This window comes from Coregonus clupeaformis, chromosome 2, assembly GCF_020615455.1.
Source record: "Coregonus clupeaformis isolate EN_2021a chromosome 2, ASM2061545v1, whole genome shotgun sequence".
Lineage (NCBI taxonomy): Eukaryota > Metazoa > Chordata > Actinopteri > Salmoniformes > Salmonidae > Coregonus > Coregonus clupeaformis.
The window spans coordinates 4,547,696-4,570,024 of NC_059193.1; the positions used below are offsets into that span (position 1 = coordinate 4,547,696).

Below are 22,329 nucleotides of genomic sequence, written 5' to 3' on the forward strand. Positions count from 1 at the left end.
GAGAACCTGTTCTCAACTGGCTTACCTGGTTAAATAAAGGTGAAATAAAAAAAATAAAAAAAAGTAAACCCTTATTCATGACATTGTGTACACGCTCCACCCTAATGCAGCTTGGTTGCCTCTCATTCATAGAGCTAGCTGCCTGGCTGAATCCCAGTCTTAATTAGTCTGCATTAATAGATCATAGACTCTGACTCATCCAGCCCAGGCTTTCAGTCAATGACATCACTCAGCAAGATCATGTGTCAGAGGGAGAGAAAGTCTCCTCAGCTCCAAGCACAGATCCTGGCCAGGGACAATGTTAGCAATAGCAAATGACAATGGCCATGCTTAACATAGTCTGCATTGTCAAAACTTTCTCAGCACCAGCTGTCATAGTAGATATGCACAGGTACTGTATAAAACATATTCAAAAGCATACTCCAAGGTATAGTCATAAATTGAATTGAGGTCCATACAATATCCAATGGAAGGAATCCCTCGATACAAAATAGTAATTATTACTATGTCATCATTATGTAATTACCATTTCAACATGTCATTTCTATCTCAAGTGGCCAGAGGGTGGTATTATTTGGCCCCCCATGTTTTCTGAGCAAAGAAACCCACCAGAAAATCAGCTCAAACTGATTTTAAGTATCCCCACGCAAAACAAAGAGACGTGATTGTATACAAATATAAGCAAGGTTTGAAATGATTATGTTTTAGTCAAATATTATATCTGTTTGGGATTCCTGCGGTCAATTTGCAGTCTACAATGTATCTGTAATTATGTTCCGGCCCCCTGACCATCCGCTCAATAAAAAATTGTCCCGCGGCTGAATTTAGTTGACGATCACTGATGTATAATGATATAATATAATATGCCATTTAGCAGACGCTTTTATCCAAAGCGACTTACAGTCATGTGTGCATACATTTTTACGTATGGGTGGTCCCGGGGATCGAACCCACTACCCTGGCGTTACAAGCGCCATGCTCTACCAATTGAGCTACAGAGGACCAAAGACATACTGTCACAAATAATATCTCAGGTCCTCCCAGTGACACTTCACTGATGGAGAGAATGATCTGTTCTTGATTGTAATTCCAGGGTGTCATGTGCTTAGTTCTGTGACAGGCTGTCTGTCAGCTGATGGGCTGTGTTAAACTGTGGTACTGTACTGTAAGATATGGGTGGGATCTTTAGTAAAGAAAGTGGTATACACTATGAATGTACGGTTTGGGCCAGAGGCCATTGGAATATGAATGTGTGTGTGTGTGTGTGTGCGCTCGACGTGCACACGCATATGTGTGTGTGGAGGACATTGAGTTTTCATGGTGAGATGTTTATCTCTGGCAGAACCAATCCCCCTGCTGGGAGCACAGGGACATACTCAAATAATATATTTTTCATAGAGCACCAATATATTTCAATATTTGGTCCCTGAATGGATGCACACAATTTTGTGCTCTTCATAATTCTGAATAATACATGCAGACAACCACGACTGTCTGCAATTGATGACAGATTTGTTTTAATATCCTGTGCTCTGGAACCAGCACCCAAAACATTGATCATCGATTGTTTTCCTATTTGCATTACCAATGGTTAACATGTCAAACCCTCCATTCACATTAACTAGAATTAAACAGTGGAGGCAGTAGAGCTCAATTCCCTATGTGTTCCGGTGCTAATCTGAGGGGTCTGTCATGCTCTTCCATCGGCCAGTAGCCAAGCTCTTCAGAAACAGGAAGAGCTAACTGAACGCTAACTGTTTGCAGTACAGCTATTGGGTGGAAGGAAGCAGTGTGTCGAAGCCTGGTCCCAGATCTGTTTGTGCTGTCTTGCAAATGTTTGACAAGACAGCACAGACAGATCTGGGACCAGGCTAGTGTGTCCATGGTTCAGTAAGAAAATGTTTGAGTGGAGGCTGTCAGAAAGCGGAGATAGCAATCAAGTTGTGAAAGTAATATGGCTGACATCAGTGACCGTCGACCAACTGAGGGAGGGAGTAAAGGAAGGAAGGAAGGTTAGAGGCATAGGGAGGAAGGTGGAAAGGAGGGAAGGAAGGAAAGAAGTGATTAAGTTAAGGAGGGAAGGAGATAGGAAATCATTTTAATAGAACTTGCCAGAACACAATCTTGCCACTCCCAGAGCTGAGCAGAAATAATCAGAAGTCAGTGTGATGAAATCATAAAAATAAAAAAAGGCCTCGGTCACATAATGAGAAATGTTTGGCCACAGCCTTGAGCCAATCCATTTGGAATTTGTCCAGACTCCAGGTCGGCTGAAATACGACGGCGCCCGGACAATGACTATCACTCACCATGTCTTAAGTTCCGCTTGAACTCTAATGAGCACTAGCTCCGATGATGAATCTTCGGCTGCCTCACAAACTGTGCTGGGATGACGACACTTTATGGACGGGATAGGTAGAGGAGTGAGGGAGAGTAGGAGACATGAGGGAGAGAAATGGCCTCCTCCTACAGTGACAAAGTTTACATAAAAGATTCAGCAGTGTGAGTAGGAGAAATTAAAAGGAGGTTCGTCACCAGTATTAATGGTGTAATTAACGTTCCCGTAACATTTCTAATAACAGGTGATGATGGGACCTGTGTTGGAGGTGACGGGTCATTAAGAATCCCACTGCTGTGAGTTATATACTGCCATGTCAGGGGATAGAAAATAACTGGAAGGTACAGGGTTCCTTGTGTATAGATGGATGGAACTGGTTTCATTGCAAATGTCATTTGTTATAGTCATATAATTTGTAAGTGAATATGTAATCTATTAACATGATCACTTTAGAATAGAATACAATAGAACTGTAAATTCTATATTGTCCAATCGATGTGAAAATATGCATTTGGCTTCACACATGTTCCATTATAAAACATTCAGCCCCCGATAGATTTTCCCTGTATCCTCTAACAGATCTTTGCTGTCATGGCTGCATCATGGAATCCCTGCATCCCTGCCATACTCCACCTACAAGATTTACATCTGAAACCAAGTCAAACATATATCAAACCCTGTAAAACGCATCATCCTCACCGTTTTTTCTATGTACTGAAGGTCTTCTACGTAAAAACTAGACTGCTGACATTCACGATTTTGGGGAATTGTGGACTAATGAACGAAATATTAAAATAGTGTTTTTGAGTGAACTATCCCTTTAAACTGGGTGCAGGGCCCTTGACCAGAAAATGCAGTGCTAGTGACTCTATTACCTTGAGAACATCTGTGGCGGTCGGAGAGCTTTAACAGCTGTGTGGCTGTGGCTCTCTAACCTTGAGATTATCACATCCACAGAATAAATCAATATGGATCCCTCTATCAGTGCAGCCATAAGACATTTGATTAACTCTATGGATTCAGTACTGTCAGCTGTTTAGCTACTGTAGGCCGACTTACCAAAACAGAGGGGAGTGCAACACGCATAGTGTTGCATGAGGCATAGTGTAAGGGACCTTATGGAGCATTTTTAAATAATGAATTGATGCATGCACGGTTATGGTTGATCATCTTATCTGATGTTGACCATTTTCTTCTTTATTTATGAGTTAATTGGTGGACTGTATTGTGTCCAATTCTGGATGCACAGCTACGGTTGCAGACAGAGATCATGTGAAGAGCCTGTGTGTGCATGTGTGTGTGACTTCACATGCCTTCTCTCGTTCTCTCTCTCTCTCTCTCTAAGTCTCTCTCTCTCATGATCTGCCCATTCCATTCACGGAAGGCAGTGGAAAAGCTGTTTTCTACGTTCTGATACTGCCTAGCCAGCAGATCTAGCTACTATGGATGTTCTGAAGAGGGGCATTCACAGTGTTTTCCCTAGGCAGTTCATTTAGCTCCTTTAGTGACCATCCTTGGTGAATTTATTCAAGCAATATATCTCCATGGCCACAAGGTGGCGCTATGACAAGCTCCCTAAAGGAAGGAACAGCTCACAACCAATCATGGCTTCTAACACAGAATGGTCCTGACACGCATGGGTGACAAACTTGCTGTCATCTCCAAGATTTGGGACCTCACCCTGTGACAGCGGTGTCCCCTTCAGGTCCCTACGAGATAGGCTTGACTGTTGTGGGCTTTGGCAGATGCTACTGCTGTTGGGGCTATAGAAATACATTGTTTGTGTGTGTGTATGTGTGTGTGTTTAGCTGAATGAGACTTTCTTTGGCTCGGGATTATCGGTAGCCAATGACAGGATCATACGTACATGTCATATGGCTCATAGAGTCCTATATCTCCCTACATCTCCTCCACAGGAGGTTGGTGGCACCTTAATTGGGGAGAACAGGCTCATTGTAATGACTGGAGCGGAATCAGTGGAATGGTATCAAATGCATTTCCAGGTGTTTGATGCCATTCCATTTGCTTCGTTCCAGCCATTATTATGAGCCGTTCTCCCCTCAGTAGCCTCCATTGAGCTTCACCTATAACACTCAACATATGCCAGCAGTATCTATACTGTATTTACCTTTATGGAAAACTAATGATGATATCAAATATTTAGCATTTTTTAAAGATCTATGTATAACCTTCACAGCACATTTTCTCACCTTTCACTTCCTCTCTCTGCCAATCCAACCACTGACCCATAATCCCTCACCTTTGACCCCTCCAGGCCGGGAGAGAAGAAAGGGTCACAAGATCTCCGCTGGGGATGCCGAGTTCCCGCGGGAGTGCCACACTCTGGGCCACGGCGGCACGCGTCATTTCCCTGACAACAACAACGGGGGGCAGGCGCCCACCTCGGGGGACCGCCAACGCCACAACGACATCGCTGCCAAGAGCCTGGAGGCCCTTACGAACCTTCACAAGGCTGACATAGAGCACCAGCACGAAGCCTTCATGGACCTCCAGAAGAACCAGAAGTACCCGGCCAACCCCTGTATGTCCCAGGGCCAGGGCCAGGGCTCATCTAACTGTGGCCGCCAACAGCAGGTAACATCTCAATACTCTCAACACCATGGCCTTGTCCAGAATCAACCCCCAGCATCTACCCTGATCTCTTTTCACTTGGTATAGATCTGAAAGAATTGGTGTAAAGAATATGGTGACAAACTATATTGCTTATCAATTTTTTAAAGATCTACCTTGGCCATAGCCATTGCGCATCCCAGGTACAAAAACAGTTGAGAACCACAAGAGTATCCAAGTTACATGTCAATTCATCAGTTCATCATGACATCGTTGGCTCGTAGAGTTATCAGAAGGTGTCAGAGGGAGAGGAAGATGGAAACAGAGATTTGAGATAGGAAGGAAATAGAGAGACACTGTAGATACCCTCATCCCACTCCATCCCTCTATCCTTCCATCCTTCATCCCTCTACCCTGATCCCTCCATCCCTCTACCCCAATCACCTCCCTGAGAACACCGCCATTCACGATAGACTCCCGTCTCTCCACACTCTCTTCTCCATAAGCCAAGTATCCCTCCATCCACTTCTCTCTTTCCTTCCCTGCTTTTCATTTGCTCTGTGTATTTACCCTGGCGCAGCGAGAGAGAGAAAAAGATGGAGAAAAAGAGTGAGAGACGGAAGGACAAATAAAGAGAGAAACAGGTGGAGTCCATGGTTGTCATGGCAACCACCCCCACACACCCCACCCCCCCTCCCCTCCCCTCCCCATTCCCATATAAGGAAGTCAATGATATCATATGGCTGGCAATGCCTTGGCAAGAAGAGAGAGTGGAAGAGAGTACGGATGGCAGCAGCAGAGAGAGAGAGAAACAGAGAGAGATGAGTTGTGAGCGAAAGACTGAAGCTGTGATTGAGCTGTAGCGGTATAGAGACACAGAGAGAGAGGAGACTCTACTCTGCTTGGCTCTACTTTGTATATAACCAGACCAACACTGCCTGGGATTTACTGATTCCTCGGGGCTCGTGGGAGAACAGAGCCGCTGCAGTCAGAAAATGGAGAGGGGGGAGGAGGAAGGAGAGGGAGGCATGTGGAGCAGCATGCGAACCAACGCACCACCACCAGTCGCCAGCAGCAGCAGGCTCGTTAAGTAGCAACAACGGTACCAGTTCTCCCTTTCATTATTGAATGGAGACGCGCAGAATCCTGTGTGTTCTGGTGTTACTGTGGGATAGATGAGTTTCTGCTGCTGCATGTGATGCAGAGAGAGGGAGAAAATGATAGAAAGAAAGGGGTGAGGGAGAAAGAGAGTGTGTGCAAGAGAGCTGTATCTATACCTGACTGTTTGTGTGTGTGCGTGTGTGCATGTGACTATGACCAGCAAGTGTCTGTGTGTGTGTGAGTCTGTGAGTGTGTAGGGGAGACCAGTGCAGGTAAGACATTATGTAATGGGTATGCCTCTCCTCTACTCCCTGCTTTCTGCAGGCATAAGAGGACGGGTGTGTGAGTGTGCGTATTATATGTGTGTGGTGTGTTTGGGCTGGCTCATGCCGGGGTGGTACCGGCGTGCAGGTGTTGGCCAGGTGTGGATGTGGTGCCGCAGTGTCTGAAAGACTAGGAGGGGGCTAGTGAGTGTGTGTGTGTGTGGATAAGAGGGAGGGAGAGAGAGAGACAGAGAGAGAGAGAGAGAGAGAGAGAGAGAGAGAGAGAGAGAGAGACAGAGAGAGAGAGAGAGAGAGAGAGAGAGAGAGAGAGAGAGAGAGAGAGAGACAGAGAGAGAGACAGAGAGAGAGAGAGAGAGAGAGAGAGAGAGACAGAGATATATTTATATATATATAGAGAGAGAGAGAGAGAGAGAGAGAGAGAGAGAGAGAGAGAGAGAGAGAGAGAGAGAGAGAGAGAGAGAGAGAGAGAGAGAGAGAGAGAGAGAGAGAGAGAGAGAGAGAGAGAGAGAGAGAGAGAGAGAGAGAGAGAGAGAGAGAGAGAGAGAGAGAGAGAGACAGATATATATATATATATAGAGAGAGAGAGAGAGAGAGAGAGAGAGAGAGAGAGAGAGAGAGAGAGAGAGAGAGAGAGAGAGAGAGAGAGAGAGAGAGAGAGAGAGGGAGGGTGTGTGGGTGGGTGGGTACAGATATTAGCTACTTGGCATGCAGGTCAGGCATGCGTTGCTCCACTCGTCTCTCTCTCTCTCGCCTCTCTCTCGCTCTCTCTCTCGCTCTCTCTCTCGCTCTCTCTCTCGCTCTCTCTCTCGCTCTCTCTCTCGCTCTCTCTCTCACTTACACACCCTTTCCCTTTCTCAGTACATGTCCATCGTGGGATTCAGCTTGTGTGATTGAGAAATATGGCAGAGCATATAAGCTTTGAGTCACGGTGCATAGCGGCTCGGTTTATTTTGTGTGGGGCAGATTTTATGTTCTGAAACGCCGTCTTGTTAGTGCAGATTGGAGGAGAGGTGGGCAGGGGAGGCTGAGGTAAGAGGAGTGAAGACAGAAAGGTGGATGAATACATGAATAGAGATAGTGGGAAGTGGGAAAATGTTTTCAATAGGATGCATATGCATAAGTCTACTGGTATGTTAGCAGGTGGAGTTGAGTACAGTATGGATGTCTAGAGGTAGGTGGTAGTGAGTACATGTTGAGTTGACGTAGACATGTATGCTGAATTCCAAATCCGACCCTGGCACCTAAACAAGCCTCAACCTTACCTAGGGGGTAGGGATTGATTTGGAATTCAGCATATTATGGTTAGCGGTAGTGTACAAGAGAGATCTGCTTCAAGATGCTAGCAGGGATCCAGTCTTCCAAGTAGATCTACACAGTAGATCACATACATGGCATTCAAAACAAACAATATGAGCAACTATTCTCAACATCATACTTCAATTTCAAGTTCAAGTTAAAAATATAAAAAATACCCACATGGCAGTTGTAGACATACTGGGCTCCCGAGTGGCGCAGCGGTCTAAGGCACTGCATCTCAGTGCTTGAGGTGTCACTACAGACCCCCTTGTTCGATTCCAGGCTGTATCACAACCGGCCGTGATTGGGAGTCCCATTGGGAGGCGCACAATTGGCCCAGCGTCGTCCGGGTTTGGCCGGTGTAGGCTGTCATTGTAAATAAGAATTTGTTCTTAACTGACTTGCCTAGTTAAGTAAAGGAAAAATAAAAATACACTGATATACAGTATAGGTTTAGGTGAACACAAATAAATAATAAATAACACACTATTTAAACAGAAAAACACAAGAATGATGAGTACATAGAATCCTAAAATAGGGGTCCTAGTGACATTTATCAATAAGAGCCTTGTGACTGTGTCTTGAGGCATGGCCAGTAAAATGGCGTCTGATTGGTGGTAGTATGGCCATGCAGGCTGACACATGTTCAGGTAGACACATGATCGCTAGCTCTGACTCGGACAGAAGCCTGCAGGACACACAATGCTCTGTGTATCTGGGTCACAGGAGCCCACAGGCCTCTGTTCTGTTGGTTTTTATCCCCAATTCTTATCTTCCTCTCCTCCTGCCTCTGCTCTGCTCTGTCTATCCTCATCCAGGTTTTCTCCTCCACATCCTCCCTCAACAGAGGGTAGGAACTCATTGAAGATTTCCTCTCAAACCAGAGTAGGACAATTTTGACTTGGCAGCTGGCCCATCTAGCGGAATCAGTTCTGCCTCAAGGACATGACTCAACCTGTTCAAGAGCTATTAGAAGAAGACAAAAAGGAATATTATCAATTGAACGACATCTATTGCAGGATAAATCAATGTTAAGAGTTTACAAAGCTGGCCATAAATAGATGTTACATTTCACTTTATAGGTTGGTTATGTAGGCTTCTACTACATATAATAATATGATTAGGCTATTTCTTTATATAAAACAAAAAACAGAGTCTGTCAGATTTCCAGTCATTCCAATTAATTTTATACCCCTTGATCTTCAAGAATAGGACTTGGAAATATGGAAACATAGATTAGCCAAACTGTTTTACCTGAGCATAAGCCAAAAACGAAGGACTCATTAGCCTACTCTGTTGTTTATGATTTTGTTGTCATGGAAGACTGATTGGGCTCATTGCTTCGAGTTGAAAAATAAATGCTGCTTTTGGGAATGACATGCTTTGAGCACCTCCAAAAAGTGCTATTTGCATGTGAAAAATGAATGGCTTATGCTGCATTTGCTATACTGTAGGCCTGTTGTTTAAGTTTTTGTTGGTGACACTTTGATATCTTGATAATTTGCAGCTGATTAAGTCTCTGAAAAGTGTGTGAGTTTGAGCATGTGTCCGTTAGGCATGTGGAATTTCTTGGGGGGAATCAGCACAAATTAGATTGAGCAATAAAAGCCCAACTCATGGTCTTCTTAAAATAAACTACTTTTGACAGTATGGAGCACAACACCACAGGGGAGTTTAGAAGGTAGGAACTCCCTTAAACATTTATTCCATAGGCTGGGATCCGCACTGCAGCTATTACAAGAGCACATTTTTCACTAGCTAGGGGTCCACTAGTCACAAAAACATTGATTTATAGGCAGCTTAAACTTCTTCATTTCAACCATTATTGGGTTAAAATACACATGTACATTTGTGAACAGCCATCCACAACAACCACAATCCGAAAGGCGCAGATAGCTAAATGACAAAGCAGCAGTGTGATTCACATCAATGTGCTATGTATATCCAACCCAGTATCACAGATTATTGTGAAATAGACACAAATTGCTCATTGGAAATTTGTGACAGGCACACAAAAAGTATATATTTTTGTGTGCAGTACACGATTTTGTATACAGTGAATTTGAATCACAGATAAAGACAGTAGCTTACTTAAATTGAATTGAAGAAGTTTCAGCTGCCTATTAATCATTGTTTTTGCGACTAGAGGACAGCTAGCTAGTGAAAAATGCATTCTTGCAACAGCTGCAGTGCGGATCCCAGCCTTTGGAATAAATGTTTAAGGGAATTCCTCCTTTCTAAACTCCCCCATGGTGTTGTGCTCCATACTGTCAAAAATAGTTTAGGAGGGAGGTTGGTCAGGGAGTATGGGTGGACGTATAACGTGAATGTCTAGCAACCCAAAGGTTGTGTGTTCGAATCTCATCATGGACAACTTTAACATTTTCACTAATTAGTTACTTTGCAACTACTTAGCATGTTAGCTAATCCTAACCCTAACCTTAACCATTTAACCTAATTCCTAAACCTTTTAAGTACTTAGCTAGCGTGTTAACTAGCCCTAAACTTAACCCCTAACCCCTAAACCTAACACTAACCTTAACCCCTAACACTAACGTTAAACCCTAGCCTAGCTAACGTTAGACACCTAGCTAGCCTAGCTATCATTAATTGGAATTTGTGTAATGTACACAAATGCGTTATGAAGAAATACACAAACAGGTGCGCCTGGCACCTACTACCATACCCCGTTCAAAGGCACTTAAATATTTTGTCTGGCCCACTCACCCTCTGAATGGCACACATACACAATCCATGTCTTAATTGTCTCAAGGCTGAAAAATCCTTATTTAACCTGTTTCCTCCTAAATCTACACTGATTGAAGTGGATTTAACAAGTGACATCAATAAGGGATCATAGCTTTCACCTGGATTCACCAGGTCAGTCTATGTCATAGAAATATTTTTTGTTCACTCAGTGTAGCTTGGAATGTAGCTTACAAAAGCCTATTCCTGCTCTTTTTCCACGATCCATCAAATGCATTGGTTATCATAGTGGTCTCTGACTTATGGTCAGACTCGCTCAGGCGGAGCAAACTTAAACTTGCAATGATGATTTCAATGTCGTTGAGAAAACAGAAAGGTGTCCAACATTTTTTGCCAAACATCCTTTCTGAATTTAAAACTAATCCTACAAGTAATCATCTAGTTTTTCAAAAGTATCTGTAAACTGATTACAATGTTTTTGTTGCTAACGTAATGGATTACAGTTATCCATGTAATCCGTTACTCCCCAACCCTGAATATAATATATCTGAATGTAGCAGGGTCATTCTTGAATTGCGGTGGCATTTGCGTCCCTTGCCATGAAAAACACTTGACAAATAGTTACACATACATGGCATTGTTGAATACTCATTTCTTATTGGCTTCAAGAGCATTCTAGAGCATGCATTATTTCCCTTTATAAATTGGGTGGTTCGAGCCCTCAATGCTGATTGGCTGAAAGCCGTGGTATATCAGACCGTATGGCTTTCTCCCAAGTGGCGCAGTGGTCTAAGGCACTGCATCGCAGTGCTAGCTGTGCCACTAGAGATCCTGGTTCGAATCCAGGCTCTGTCGTAGCCGGCTGTGACCGGGAGACCCATGGGGCGGCGCACAATTGGCCCAGCGTCGTCTAGGGTAGGGTAGGGAATGGCTGGCTGGGATGTAGCTCAGTTGGTAGAGCATGGTGTTTGCAACGCCAGGGTTGTGGGTTCAATTCCCACGGGGGTATGAAAAATAGAAAAAGAATGTATGCACTCACTAACTGTAAGTCGCTCTGGATAAGAGCGTCTGCTAAATGACTAAAAAAAATAAAATTAAAAATTAAAAAAATAACACTGGTTAGCTAAACTAGTAGCTAAGTCTGTTTGTTTGGTTACCAAGGCAACTACTGTAGCTATCTAGTAAACTTGCTAGCTACTTCACTGGATGTTGAGCACATTTCTACCTCCAAATAAACACATTTCTAGCGGCAAATGCGTTAAATTATAGCCATGGTATAAAAGGGATATTCAACTCGGGGCTCTATGCATTCTCTGGAAAAGAATGCAACTCTGTGGAAGGTTAGCTAGTTCCACTCCTCTAGCGTGTCGTGGATCACACCTTCCACGTCATTCATTATTTCCCTTGGAACGCATAGCCCCTCATTGATTATCCTTTTCATATTGAACTGTTTATTAATCACAAATCATAATGGAAGTCCTTTACACTGTAAAACTTTATGTTTATGCACTGTTTAGGGCAAGGAAATTGGCTTATCCCAGTAGTGATGAGTACAGTTGTAGTGACATGATTTTGGCATTTAGGGATATTAATCTATTATTTTGAAAGCTATCAAGAAAACAAAGTATCTCATACTGTATATTGTATAGATCAACAACAACAAAAAATATGAAAATACATTTCGATTCGAAAAAATGTAATATTTGTCCCTATGTTTTATGTCATTTGTGCTATTACCTTGAAAATCACTTATTACAAAGATATGCAAGGACCTCGACTGTTCCTTCCAGTGGCAAACTGTTATCGGGGGAGAGGTCTATACAGGCCGTAGCTACATATGAGGACACCGAGGTCTGGCGTTTCTTTTAGGAACTCAGTCGGGGTCTCAACTTACTATACAATACTCAAGATGCTATTTTCGAAACTTGGTTTTGCATTACCAGTTTTCCTCTTATTATACTGTATGTCACTTTCTGACAGTCACGCAATTAGGCCATGTCAGTTAAATTGGTAAATTAGTCTAGTTAGTCTAGTTAATTAGTCTAGTTAGTCTAGTTAGTTAGTCTAGTTAGTCTAGCCAGCTATCTAAACTTGTAGTAACCATGGCCGAATTACGACCGGGCACGCAGGGCACTTGCCCAGGGGCCCTGACCTCTAGGGGGCCCCTACTGATTTTGTTAGTCACTCTCACTCAGATATCATATTAACATGGCATAAGTAATGTGTAGAATTGCAGGAAATTAGCTTTTAAAACTGCAAAAATGTAGCCCCACTTTCATGGCAAAATGTGTAGAATTGCAGGAAATTAGCTGTAAAACTGCACAAAAAAATGTGTAATGTAACGCAAACGTATTTGTTTATTTTTAGGCTATGTGTTTGTAGATTGACTGAGGTGAATGAAGCTACAGCAACCAATGTGATAATGGCTGGGATCATTTTTGCTTGTTTTTGCTGTTCTCCAAATTGCATTTTAGCGTTTGTATAGAAATGCAGTAAATGAGCTTCAACTTTCTTAAGATTTCCCTGTGTAGAATTGCAGGAAATTAGCTTTTAAAACTGCAAAAATGTATCCCCACTTCCATGGCAAAATGTGTAGAATTGCAGGAAATTAGCTGTAAAACTGCACAAAAAAATGTGTAATGTAACGCAAAGGTATTTGTTTATTTTTAGGCTATGTGTTTGTAGATTGACTGAGGTGAATGAAGCTACAGCAACCAATGTGATAATGGCTGGGATCATTTTTGCTTGTTTTTGCTGTTCTCCAAATTGCATTTTAGCGTTTGTATAGAAATGAAGTAAATGAGCTTCAACTTTCTTAAGATTTCCCTTCGGACCTCACTAAAATTCAGACCCTGGCTAAGAAAAGTATTAGCGAATTAAGGGTCGGCTCTAGCCTTTTGGGGGCCATGATTACTACAAGTTTAGATAGCTGGCTAGACTAATTTACCAATCTAAAAATAGTTAGCTGACATGGTTAATTGAGTGACTGTCAGTGACTGACATAACAAGAGAACAATTGCTGATGCACAACAACATTTTGAACTTGCACTTTGTGTATTTTTTACTATTCTAACTCTCAACAGTAAGTTGAGACCACGACTAAGTGTTGGAGGGCTTTTGTTCGGGGGCCCCTTGTGGCCTCCACTTAAGAAAATCCTCAATAACCAAAAATGTGTCATTGGTGTTAGCGTAATTGGTATTGCTAATCCTGCTGGTGGCACAATGTTATCATAATGGTAAAAATTATTTAAAGTAATTATGCTGCCATATTAGTTGATTTAGAAAAATTAAATTAACTTTTTCCTAAAATGCCATGCCCAAATGCCATTGCAATTCAAGAACGACCCAGCTGTTTAGATTAGTGATAAGCTAGTCAGCTATCATCCCCAATTTAGATGGAACCAAAAGAGTACAGTATACTTGACACCCCTGGCACAAGGCCTACATAATGTGACAGTGTCATGGTTATAGCCGACCATTGACACTGTGACTCAAGGACACAGTTACAATAGCCAAATACATTCTAATAGATTCAGTGAACTTTGCCCTCTGTGTTGGAGGCCGCCCAAATTCCCTTAAAAAGCCAAGCTTCTTAAATCCAGTGTCTGTGTATTACTTTAATCCGCTCCTGAATTTGAGCCAGCTAATTGTGTGAATGGTAGGCATTCAGTTGAATTGCTAGCTAGCTGGTGTGGGTGTATTATTAGTATGGGTGTAGTGTCTGTAAACATTTGATTAATTAGTGGGATGCAATTACAAGCAATTAAAAGGCTATTATGATGGCACTGAAGGACATCGGAAGTTAATCTGGGCTATCATCACAATAATTAGCCCCCCACTTTCGGATTGGATCTGATGGAGAGAGAAATATGATTATATTTTATACCTCTCCTTTTTTAGTCTTCAGAAATTCTTCAACTTCTCTCTCTCTCGCTCCCTCTCTCTACTCCAATAAAGTAAACCTTCAAACCTTCCCAACTTTATTCGTCACAGCTGCGTTATCTCTGAAACGTCGAACTGGCAGCAGATAGATGGATCTTTCTCACTCACTCTCATTCACTTTTCTCTCTCTCACACATTTCTCTCCATCCATCTCTCTCCCTGACAAGCGGTTGTCCGGCTTAATGGATGGGAATATATCTAACTCTCTATCTTTCTTTCTTTCTTTCTCTCTCTCTCTCTCTCTCTCTCTCTCTCTCTCTCTCTCTCTCTCTCTCTCTCTCTCTCTCTCTCTCTCTCTCTCTCTCTCTCTCTCTCTCTCTCTCTCTCTCTCTCTCTCTCTCTCTTCCCCTAGCAACAGCCAAACTACTGGAGCTTCAAGGTCAGTTTGTGTTTTAGTGTGAATCTATGTCCATGTCTCTGTGGATTTGTCTAGAATGGGATAATCTGTGTGTGCATCTTTGTGCTTCTCTTCCCCTCATTGTGAGTGTTATAGTGTTGGCACACACTACTGAGACGTATAACTGATGTTGGGGTGTATTTGCTGCTGTATTTTGAGTCCCTCATAAAGGGCCAAATTCTAACTTGAGATTAATGTGCTGAAATTGCTCATCACGTAAATCATGCATTGATGTCAATGGGAGATTTGTGTGAAAAGTTACTTGTGCCTGGATGTCAAGTTAGGATTTGGGCCAAAGAGAATTACAAAAGCAGACATCCTTGAATAACCCTTATGAATATGTAATATTTTATATAAAACTATATGTAATATGTAAATAATTTGCCTGATTTGCAAAAGTTGGGGGTTACATTACATTGCTTGTGAAACACCACGGCTGTAGACCAGTTCTGTCTGCAAGGTTTAGGTACTCTTAGTGGACACAAATTGCATTCTGGCTCAATATGGCTGCCGTTCATTACCCAGGTGGGCACTTCATATTGGCTCCCTCATATTCTGGAATGTCACTATGTAAAGCTGATACCGATCATGTAGAATGGAAGGGCTACTGATTATTTTGCCTCATCAGATAAGGCCCTGTCATATGGAGGGGGCAAGTGATGCTACAGTACATATGGGACCGACCGCCTCGATTCAGACTTATGTAGCAAAATTTGAAATTGTGTTTTTTACATTGGATAAAAGTATAGACTAAGAGCTACAAAATTGTATATCATACACTGCAGTTGATGAACAATGGGAAAGTAATTCTGCTTTGAAAGTTGATAAACTTGTAACCCCACTTTTGAGAAAATGTCCCTTGAATGTTCTGGTACACCTACTGGAGATCTCTTCTTTGTCTACACCTATTCAGCATCGTTCACACCCTCTTATGCCATAGCCCCACCCATCTCTTTAAGGATTCACATGTGAGGCCATGTGCTAAACTAAGTGAGCAAAGGTAGTTTAGTACACAACCAACAATTTCAAGACTAAAAGTGGTGGAAGTAGTAGCCGTACAATAAAGAAAAACTCCAGGTAAAAATACACTTTATCTAGTTCATGGCCTATATCCCATTCAAACTTTGTTGCAGGTCATGTTGTTCTTCACATTACCGTCTCTGGTAAACACACACTATTTCAAATGAAATCTAAGTTGCACAGGATCACATGCACAGGATGCAGAATGTGTAAACGGTACAGTGAAATGGTTACTTGCATATTTGCATAGTAGCAATATCAAAAATAGAAAGTGTCCAGATAAAATATTGTAATAATTATTAGATGCTTACCCAGACACACTTGTCTAAATTGATGGATCATGTGAAAGAAATTGTATAACCACCCCCCAGCCATATCTAGCTAGCTAGCTAAACAATTAACCATAATTCCAACTCATAGCTACAGTACAAACGGATTGTTAGCTAAAGCTAACCAACTAGGTTCAATGTTAGCTAGCTAGCTAACATTAAGCTATAACTAGCAATGCAAATGGTCTTCTGAGATACTAATAATATTACTACGCAGATCATACATGTAACGTTAGCTAGCGAGCCAGCAAGCTAACGTTCGCTAGCTAGCTAACAGTACGCTTTAACTTGCAATGAAAACAACTTTCGGACAAAATTAGAAACGTATAATATCTGAAAATGTAGCTAGACTCTTAAGGCGTCAGCATGCTTCAATTTGGCTGGCGCCTAGCCGAACTCGGCTAGCCGAACCGAACGTGTGTGCTTGCATACTCCCTTAAAAAACATTCGCTTGAAAAATGAGAAAAAAACGGTAATAGTACTGTTTGTCCATTTTGAGACGCTGTAGCCAGTATTCCTCAAAATAGTTAGAATTAATCTAAGATAACTCAAGAAATCTGTCATTAATTTGGACGTTTTTGCCGAAGAGATCTTCATTGCGCAATTTTACATCTACCTAAGATGTTGGTGCAGTATACAGCCCCCCCAAAAAACACGAGGTATATGCACAAACTTTACAGAAACTTTTTATTCTGGGAAGCATGCGGACACCTTTACCCGTATACATGGATGAACGATTCACGGCAGCATGTCTATTCCATTTGGTTTGTAGCTAGCTACAGCTTGTTTGGTCCGTTGTGTCAAGTCACTCCGGTTCACACTGACCGTGTGCAGAAGGTTGTCCATCACAATGTTTTCCCACTGATCTTTGTCGATAGCGGCAGTTAAATTCAGGGCAGCAATGTTGAGAGCAGTAGGAACACTTTTGCAGTTCTCCATGGCTAACGTTATATCTTTCAAAAAAGCCGCGGTGGGAAGGATTATCTACACATACCGAGCAGCTCATGTTATAGACAGAAGCGTGCTACATGGCAGACCAATCCGAACTTGGCATGTCCAGCCCACCCATTATCTCAGCCAATCATGGCTAGCGCGAAGGTTCTTGTCTTTTTCTGTGGCTAAACCAACTAGGCTCGTAATTTAACCATTTTATTCGTATTTACAGATGCCATACAAGTTTGTTATTAAGGCACATGAAAGTTCACATGTTCCAGAAGGCATTTCTTCCCCAAAACGCATTTTGAATAAAAAAAACTAAAACACATTACGTTCAAATGCCTATCCTGTGAAGTAGTGACGTGTGACATACGCCTAGCTTCTTGAAACAGGTCACATTAATAATTCCCTATGACAGAGATCTGACTGCTGTGTGTTGCTGACAAAAGAACAAAGCAGGAGAGGAGAAGAGAGGAAAGAACAAGGGATGGCAGGGTGTTTGAAGCCCATGTTTTTCCTACTATAAGTTTCTAAGTTTGCATCAAGGGCAGAGTTGATGCTTTCAGAATGAATAGATGACCAACAAAAGTCTACAGTGTAGGATGGTACTGTCAGGTATCTGTGTAGCATCTAATTCCCCCCCTCTCCCGAGTTGCGCAGTGGTCTAAGGCACTGCATCACAGTGTTAGCTGTGCCACTAGTGAACCTGGTTCGAATCCAGGCTCTGTCATAGCAGGCCGCGACCGGGAGACCCATGGGGCGGCGCACAATTCGTCCAGGGTAGGGGAGGGAATGGCCGGCAGGGATGTAGCTCAGTTGATAGAGCATGGCGTTTGCAACGCCAGGGTTGTGGGTTCGATTCCCATGGGGGGCCAGTATGAAAAAAATAATGTATGCACTCACTAACTGTAAGTCGCTCTGGATAAGAGCGTCTGCTAAATGCCAAAAAATAAATAATAATCTACACAGAAGCATTCTACACACAGAGGCATTCCATTAGCGTAGCAGTCTCTCCACTGCATTTCCATTGTAAATATACAGAATATTTCATAATTTTGTCACTAATGCACATTTCCTATTTGGATTTACAATCCCTGCTTTATCAACTTGCATGTCATACAATACATCACTCACAATTACATAACTGGTGGTTTCCTCATATGCCAGCAGTCCATTTCCCTCTTATCTCTTTCAATGTCACACGCACTGGCTTTATTGAATCCCCTGTTTGCTGTTGGCTCCCAGCTCTAATGGGATTGGTTATCGCTCGTCTTCCCTTCCTCTCAGGGAGTCGGGGAGTCTGCTGCTCTGCTCTCACTATTCTGCAGCAGTGATCTTCGCTCACTGTGTGTGTGTGTATGTGTGGGTGTTTGTGTCTCAATGTGTGTTGATGTGTGTGTTTGTAATGTCCCCATGCTGGTCTCTTTTGATGTTTCATTGGTTTGCTTACACTCCACACGAGCATGCACACACGCAAACACACACACCCTATAGATTATCATACAAAGATGCCTACATTCACATGGAAGGGCGTGGATGGACCCATACTGTAAATACACACACACACACACACACACACGCACACACACACACACACACACACACACACACACACTCACACAACCGCACCTGCAAAATAAAAAATGTCCAAGACTCCCCTCCTCAAATTCTCTCACATGCTCCAACAAAAAAGAGGGATTGTCTGTCAGTCTGTTTAAACTACTCTCCATAGGGAGGCCATGCAATGCATTTATATGCTTGCAGTGCCCTCTCTCCTCTCTTGACTGCAAAGACTGCTAGGCAGCAACAGAGGAAAGGAGGACTGTATAATTCCCTCCCTCTTGCAGATCTAAGCCCCACTAATAGAAACATTAGTACTGTTGTCTGCATAGGCCTCTGTCTGGCTGTCTGGAGTGGGGAAGTAATCGGAGTCCATTGTCTCCTCTCCCCTACCTTACTGTTGAATCAGGCTAGAAAGTCTATATACTATAGTTAATGTGCATTCCAAATGGCACCCTATTCCCTACGCAGTGCACTGCTTTTGACCAGCGTCCTATGGGCCCTGGTCAAAAGTAGTGAACTACAAGGGGAACAACACAGGCTTAGAGCCATGTAAAGGCTCCTATTCAGTGACACTAGCTGTATTCACATGTGCAATGAGTAATTCATTAGATCCAGGCGAAGTAATCATGTGTCCTAAAGTACATGGATTCCTTGAGCTCGACTCCTTTTATCCAGCGCTGTTCACAAAAGAAAATGGATTCAATGCAGGAGCTATTGTTAGGTGTTCTGTAAGTGGCTTCCAAGCTAGCACATTTGGTTCCTTGGACGTTGTGGGAACATACGTTTTTGGTTTCACATTGGTTGTGGGAACGAAGTTATACATTCCCTGACTGGTAAAACTGAACATTTTAAAATGTTCTGAGAAAACAAATGAAAATGTTGCCTGTTCTGGGAAAGTGTATTTTTAGGTTGCAGGGAGATTCTGAGAACGTCTTACTCTGGTCAATTTTCTCGACTTTACCTAAATTACCTCGACTAACCTGTGCCCCCGCACATTGACTCTGTACCGTTACCCCCTGTATATAGCCTCCCTACTGTTATTTTATTTTACTGCTGCTCTTTAATTATTTTTTACTTATCTATTTTTTACTTAACACTTTTTTTATTTTCTTAAAACTGCATTGTTGGTTAAGGGCTTGTAAGTAAGCATTTCACTGTAAGGTCTACAACTGTTGTATTCAGCGCATGTGGCAATTAACATTTTATTTGAAATTTGATTTGATTAAAAGTCTTCCTGGGAGGTTTTATTAACGCTTGAGAATGGAAAGTATAGGTTATTTGAAGATTTTTAATAACTTCCTTAAAACGTTCACTGAATGTTTCAATAAGACTGGACTGTTAATAACACTGCTAGCGCAAATATGACACATACAATTAATTTCCTTAGGCATACATTTTTTATTGTGACACGGCATCAGTGAGATTCAAACCTATAATCTTCTGTTCTCTATCCATGAAATTCGTCCACTGCACCACCAGGATGGAGCTAGCATGCCATGGTTTTTTACGCATACAAAGCTGTTCATTTTAGTCTAACAGACCCCATTTCAAAGGAAACAAGCACTCATTAAGATCAGGTGTGGCCAACACACTTAACAAGATAGAGGATAGAGAGTTTTGTTGATGCTGAGAACAGAATGTATATGTTTTTAAATAACATTCTTAGAATGTTCTCTGAACTTTACTAAAGTTTTCTTGGGGTTTTTATGGAAAGTTTTCTTAACGTTCTCAGAACAATTTGAGAACATGACTTTAAATAGAACCATGAGGAAACCTGTAGGAAACATTATACCAAAGTACTGAAATTCTCACAGAAGAACATTGTTTCTTAACGTTCTTGGAACATTCCAAATGTCATAATAGTTGAAGAACGTTGCTAGAACATTACCAACTATTATATAAAATGTAACCATGTTTGAACTTTTAGGAAATGTTCTGTTGAAGTAATGACATACCAAAACAATTAAGATTTTTTGTCAAGTTCCATAAACATTCCCAGAAAGTTGTGAGAGGTTGTATGCAAAATAACCATAGGACAACCATGCTCTCACCAAGCACTAAGAAACAAAGAAACGTTCTCAGATAGCTGTGATAGCTGGGTTAGCGAAGAAGCACAGTTTGAATGTTATTTGATCGATTGGTTGGATGAATGTTTGATAAATTGAGTGCTTGATTGATTAGAGCACATGATAGGAGGTGAACAGAGGCAACATATGTGAAAGAAACTGTCAATAATATACTGTGGAGGACAAAGGCACCGTAAACAGTATACTCTATAACAAACAAAGCTAAAATTGCTATGCTGTTGTTCAGTGTCCTGGTTGAATGCACTGGTAAGAGTTGCTACCAAAGGACTGAAATGTAGAAGAAACATAGTACTACCACATTTTGACAAGACATTGATGTCTTGCCTTGATGTATAAGTGTGGAATAAGTCACTCAGTGACTCACACACACAACATTTTACATTACATTTTAGTCATTTAGCAGACGCTCTTATCCAGAGCGACTTACATTTTAGTGAGTGCATACATTCTTTTTTTTTTCATACTGGCCTCCCGTGGGAATCGAACCCACAACCCTGGCGAACCCACAGCCCTGGCTGGCCATTCCCTCCACGACGCTGGGCCAATTGTGCACCGCCCCATGGGTCTCCCGGTCGCGGCCGGCTATGACAGAGCCTGGATTCGAACCAGGATCTCTAGTGGCACAGCTAGCACTGCGATGCAGTGCCTTAGACCACAACGCTGTTTCCCGTGGAGGAAATCTCTGGACTATCCATGACACTCAGGGTCCCATGACTAGCTCAGTAGCTAAACCATTTGGACAGCTGCTATTGTTGTCTTTGACTGTTTGCGTGTTGATATGACATTGACTGGAAAATCACTATTCCCTGATATCTCAGAGAATGGCCTGAATGGTGTTTTTTACAGCCCTAAAAGGCTTAGGATGCCAGCGGCTGCCATGTCTCCCCTCATGACTGTCTTATGCTGTGGCACGTGGCCAGAATCACTTATCGAAGTGCTTGACTATGATCCGCCAAGACAAAGACGATGTTTGGTACTTAAATAAAAAATTTAATGAGAACTTATTAAGGACTTTCTTTTACACTGGCGATGCAAATTTAAAATCCTCAGAAAAGTTCTCCAACTGCTTTGTTATGTAATTGTACTTAGACACATTTTATATGAGGCGAGATCGGCTTTATGTATAAACATTTTGTACAAGGAGTGGATACAAGGACACAACTAGCTTGAGGGGGATTGTCCACGAGTGGAGCGCTTGTGTAGTCCCACAAGGGTTCGCTGACTGTCATTGTACCAGTGGTGGAAATAGTACCCAATTGTCATACTTGAGTAAAAGTATAGATATCTTAATAGAAAATGACTCAAGTAAAAGTGAAAGTCAGCCAGTAAAATACAACTTCAGTTAAAGTCTAAAAGTATTTGGTTTTAAATATACTTAAGGATCAAAAGTAAATGTAATTACTAAAATATACTTAAGTATCAAAAGTAAAAGTAAAAGTATAAATCATTTAAAATTCCTTATATTAAGCAAAGCAGACGGCACCATTTTCTTGTTTTTACAATTTACGGATAGCCAGGGGCACACTCCAACACTCAGACATTATTTACAAAAGATGCATTTGTGTTTAGTGAGTCTGCCAGACCAGAGGCAGTAGGGATGACCACGTGAATTTGACAATTTTCCTGTCCTGCTAAGCATTGAAAATGTAACGAGTACTTTCGGTTGTCAGGGAAAATGTATGGAGTAGAAAGTACAATGTTTTCTTTAGGAATGTAGTGAATTAAAAGTAAAAGTTGTCAAAATATAAATAGTAAAGTA

The 22,329-nt window shown here is 42.0% G+C and overlaps 1 protein-coding gene across 1 annotated transcript in view; it reads left to right on the forward strand.

The window, feature by feature from the left end:
- Positions 1–1,954: 1,954 nt before the first annotated feature.
- LOC121585588 (SRC kinase signaling inhibitor 1) overlaps positions 1,955–22,329 on the forward strand; it is a 52,018-nt gene continuing 31,643 nt past the window's right edge. The window contains exons 1-3 of the mRNA XM_041901914.2: positions 1,955–2,012; positions 4,614–4,933; positions 14,591–14,617. Coding sequence (XP_041757848.2) covers positions 1,955–2,012; positions 4,614–4,933; positions 14,591–14,617 — 405 coding nt within the window. The remainder of the gene's footprint in view (positions 2,013–4,613; positions 4,934–14,590; positions 14,618–22,329) is intronic.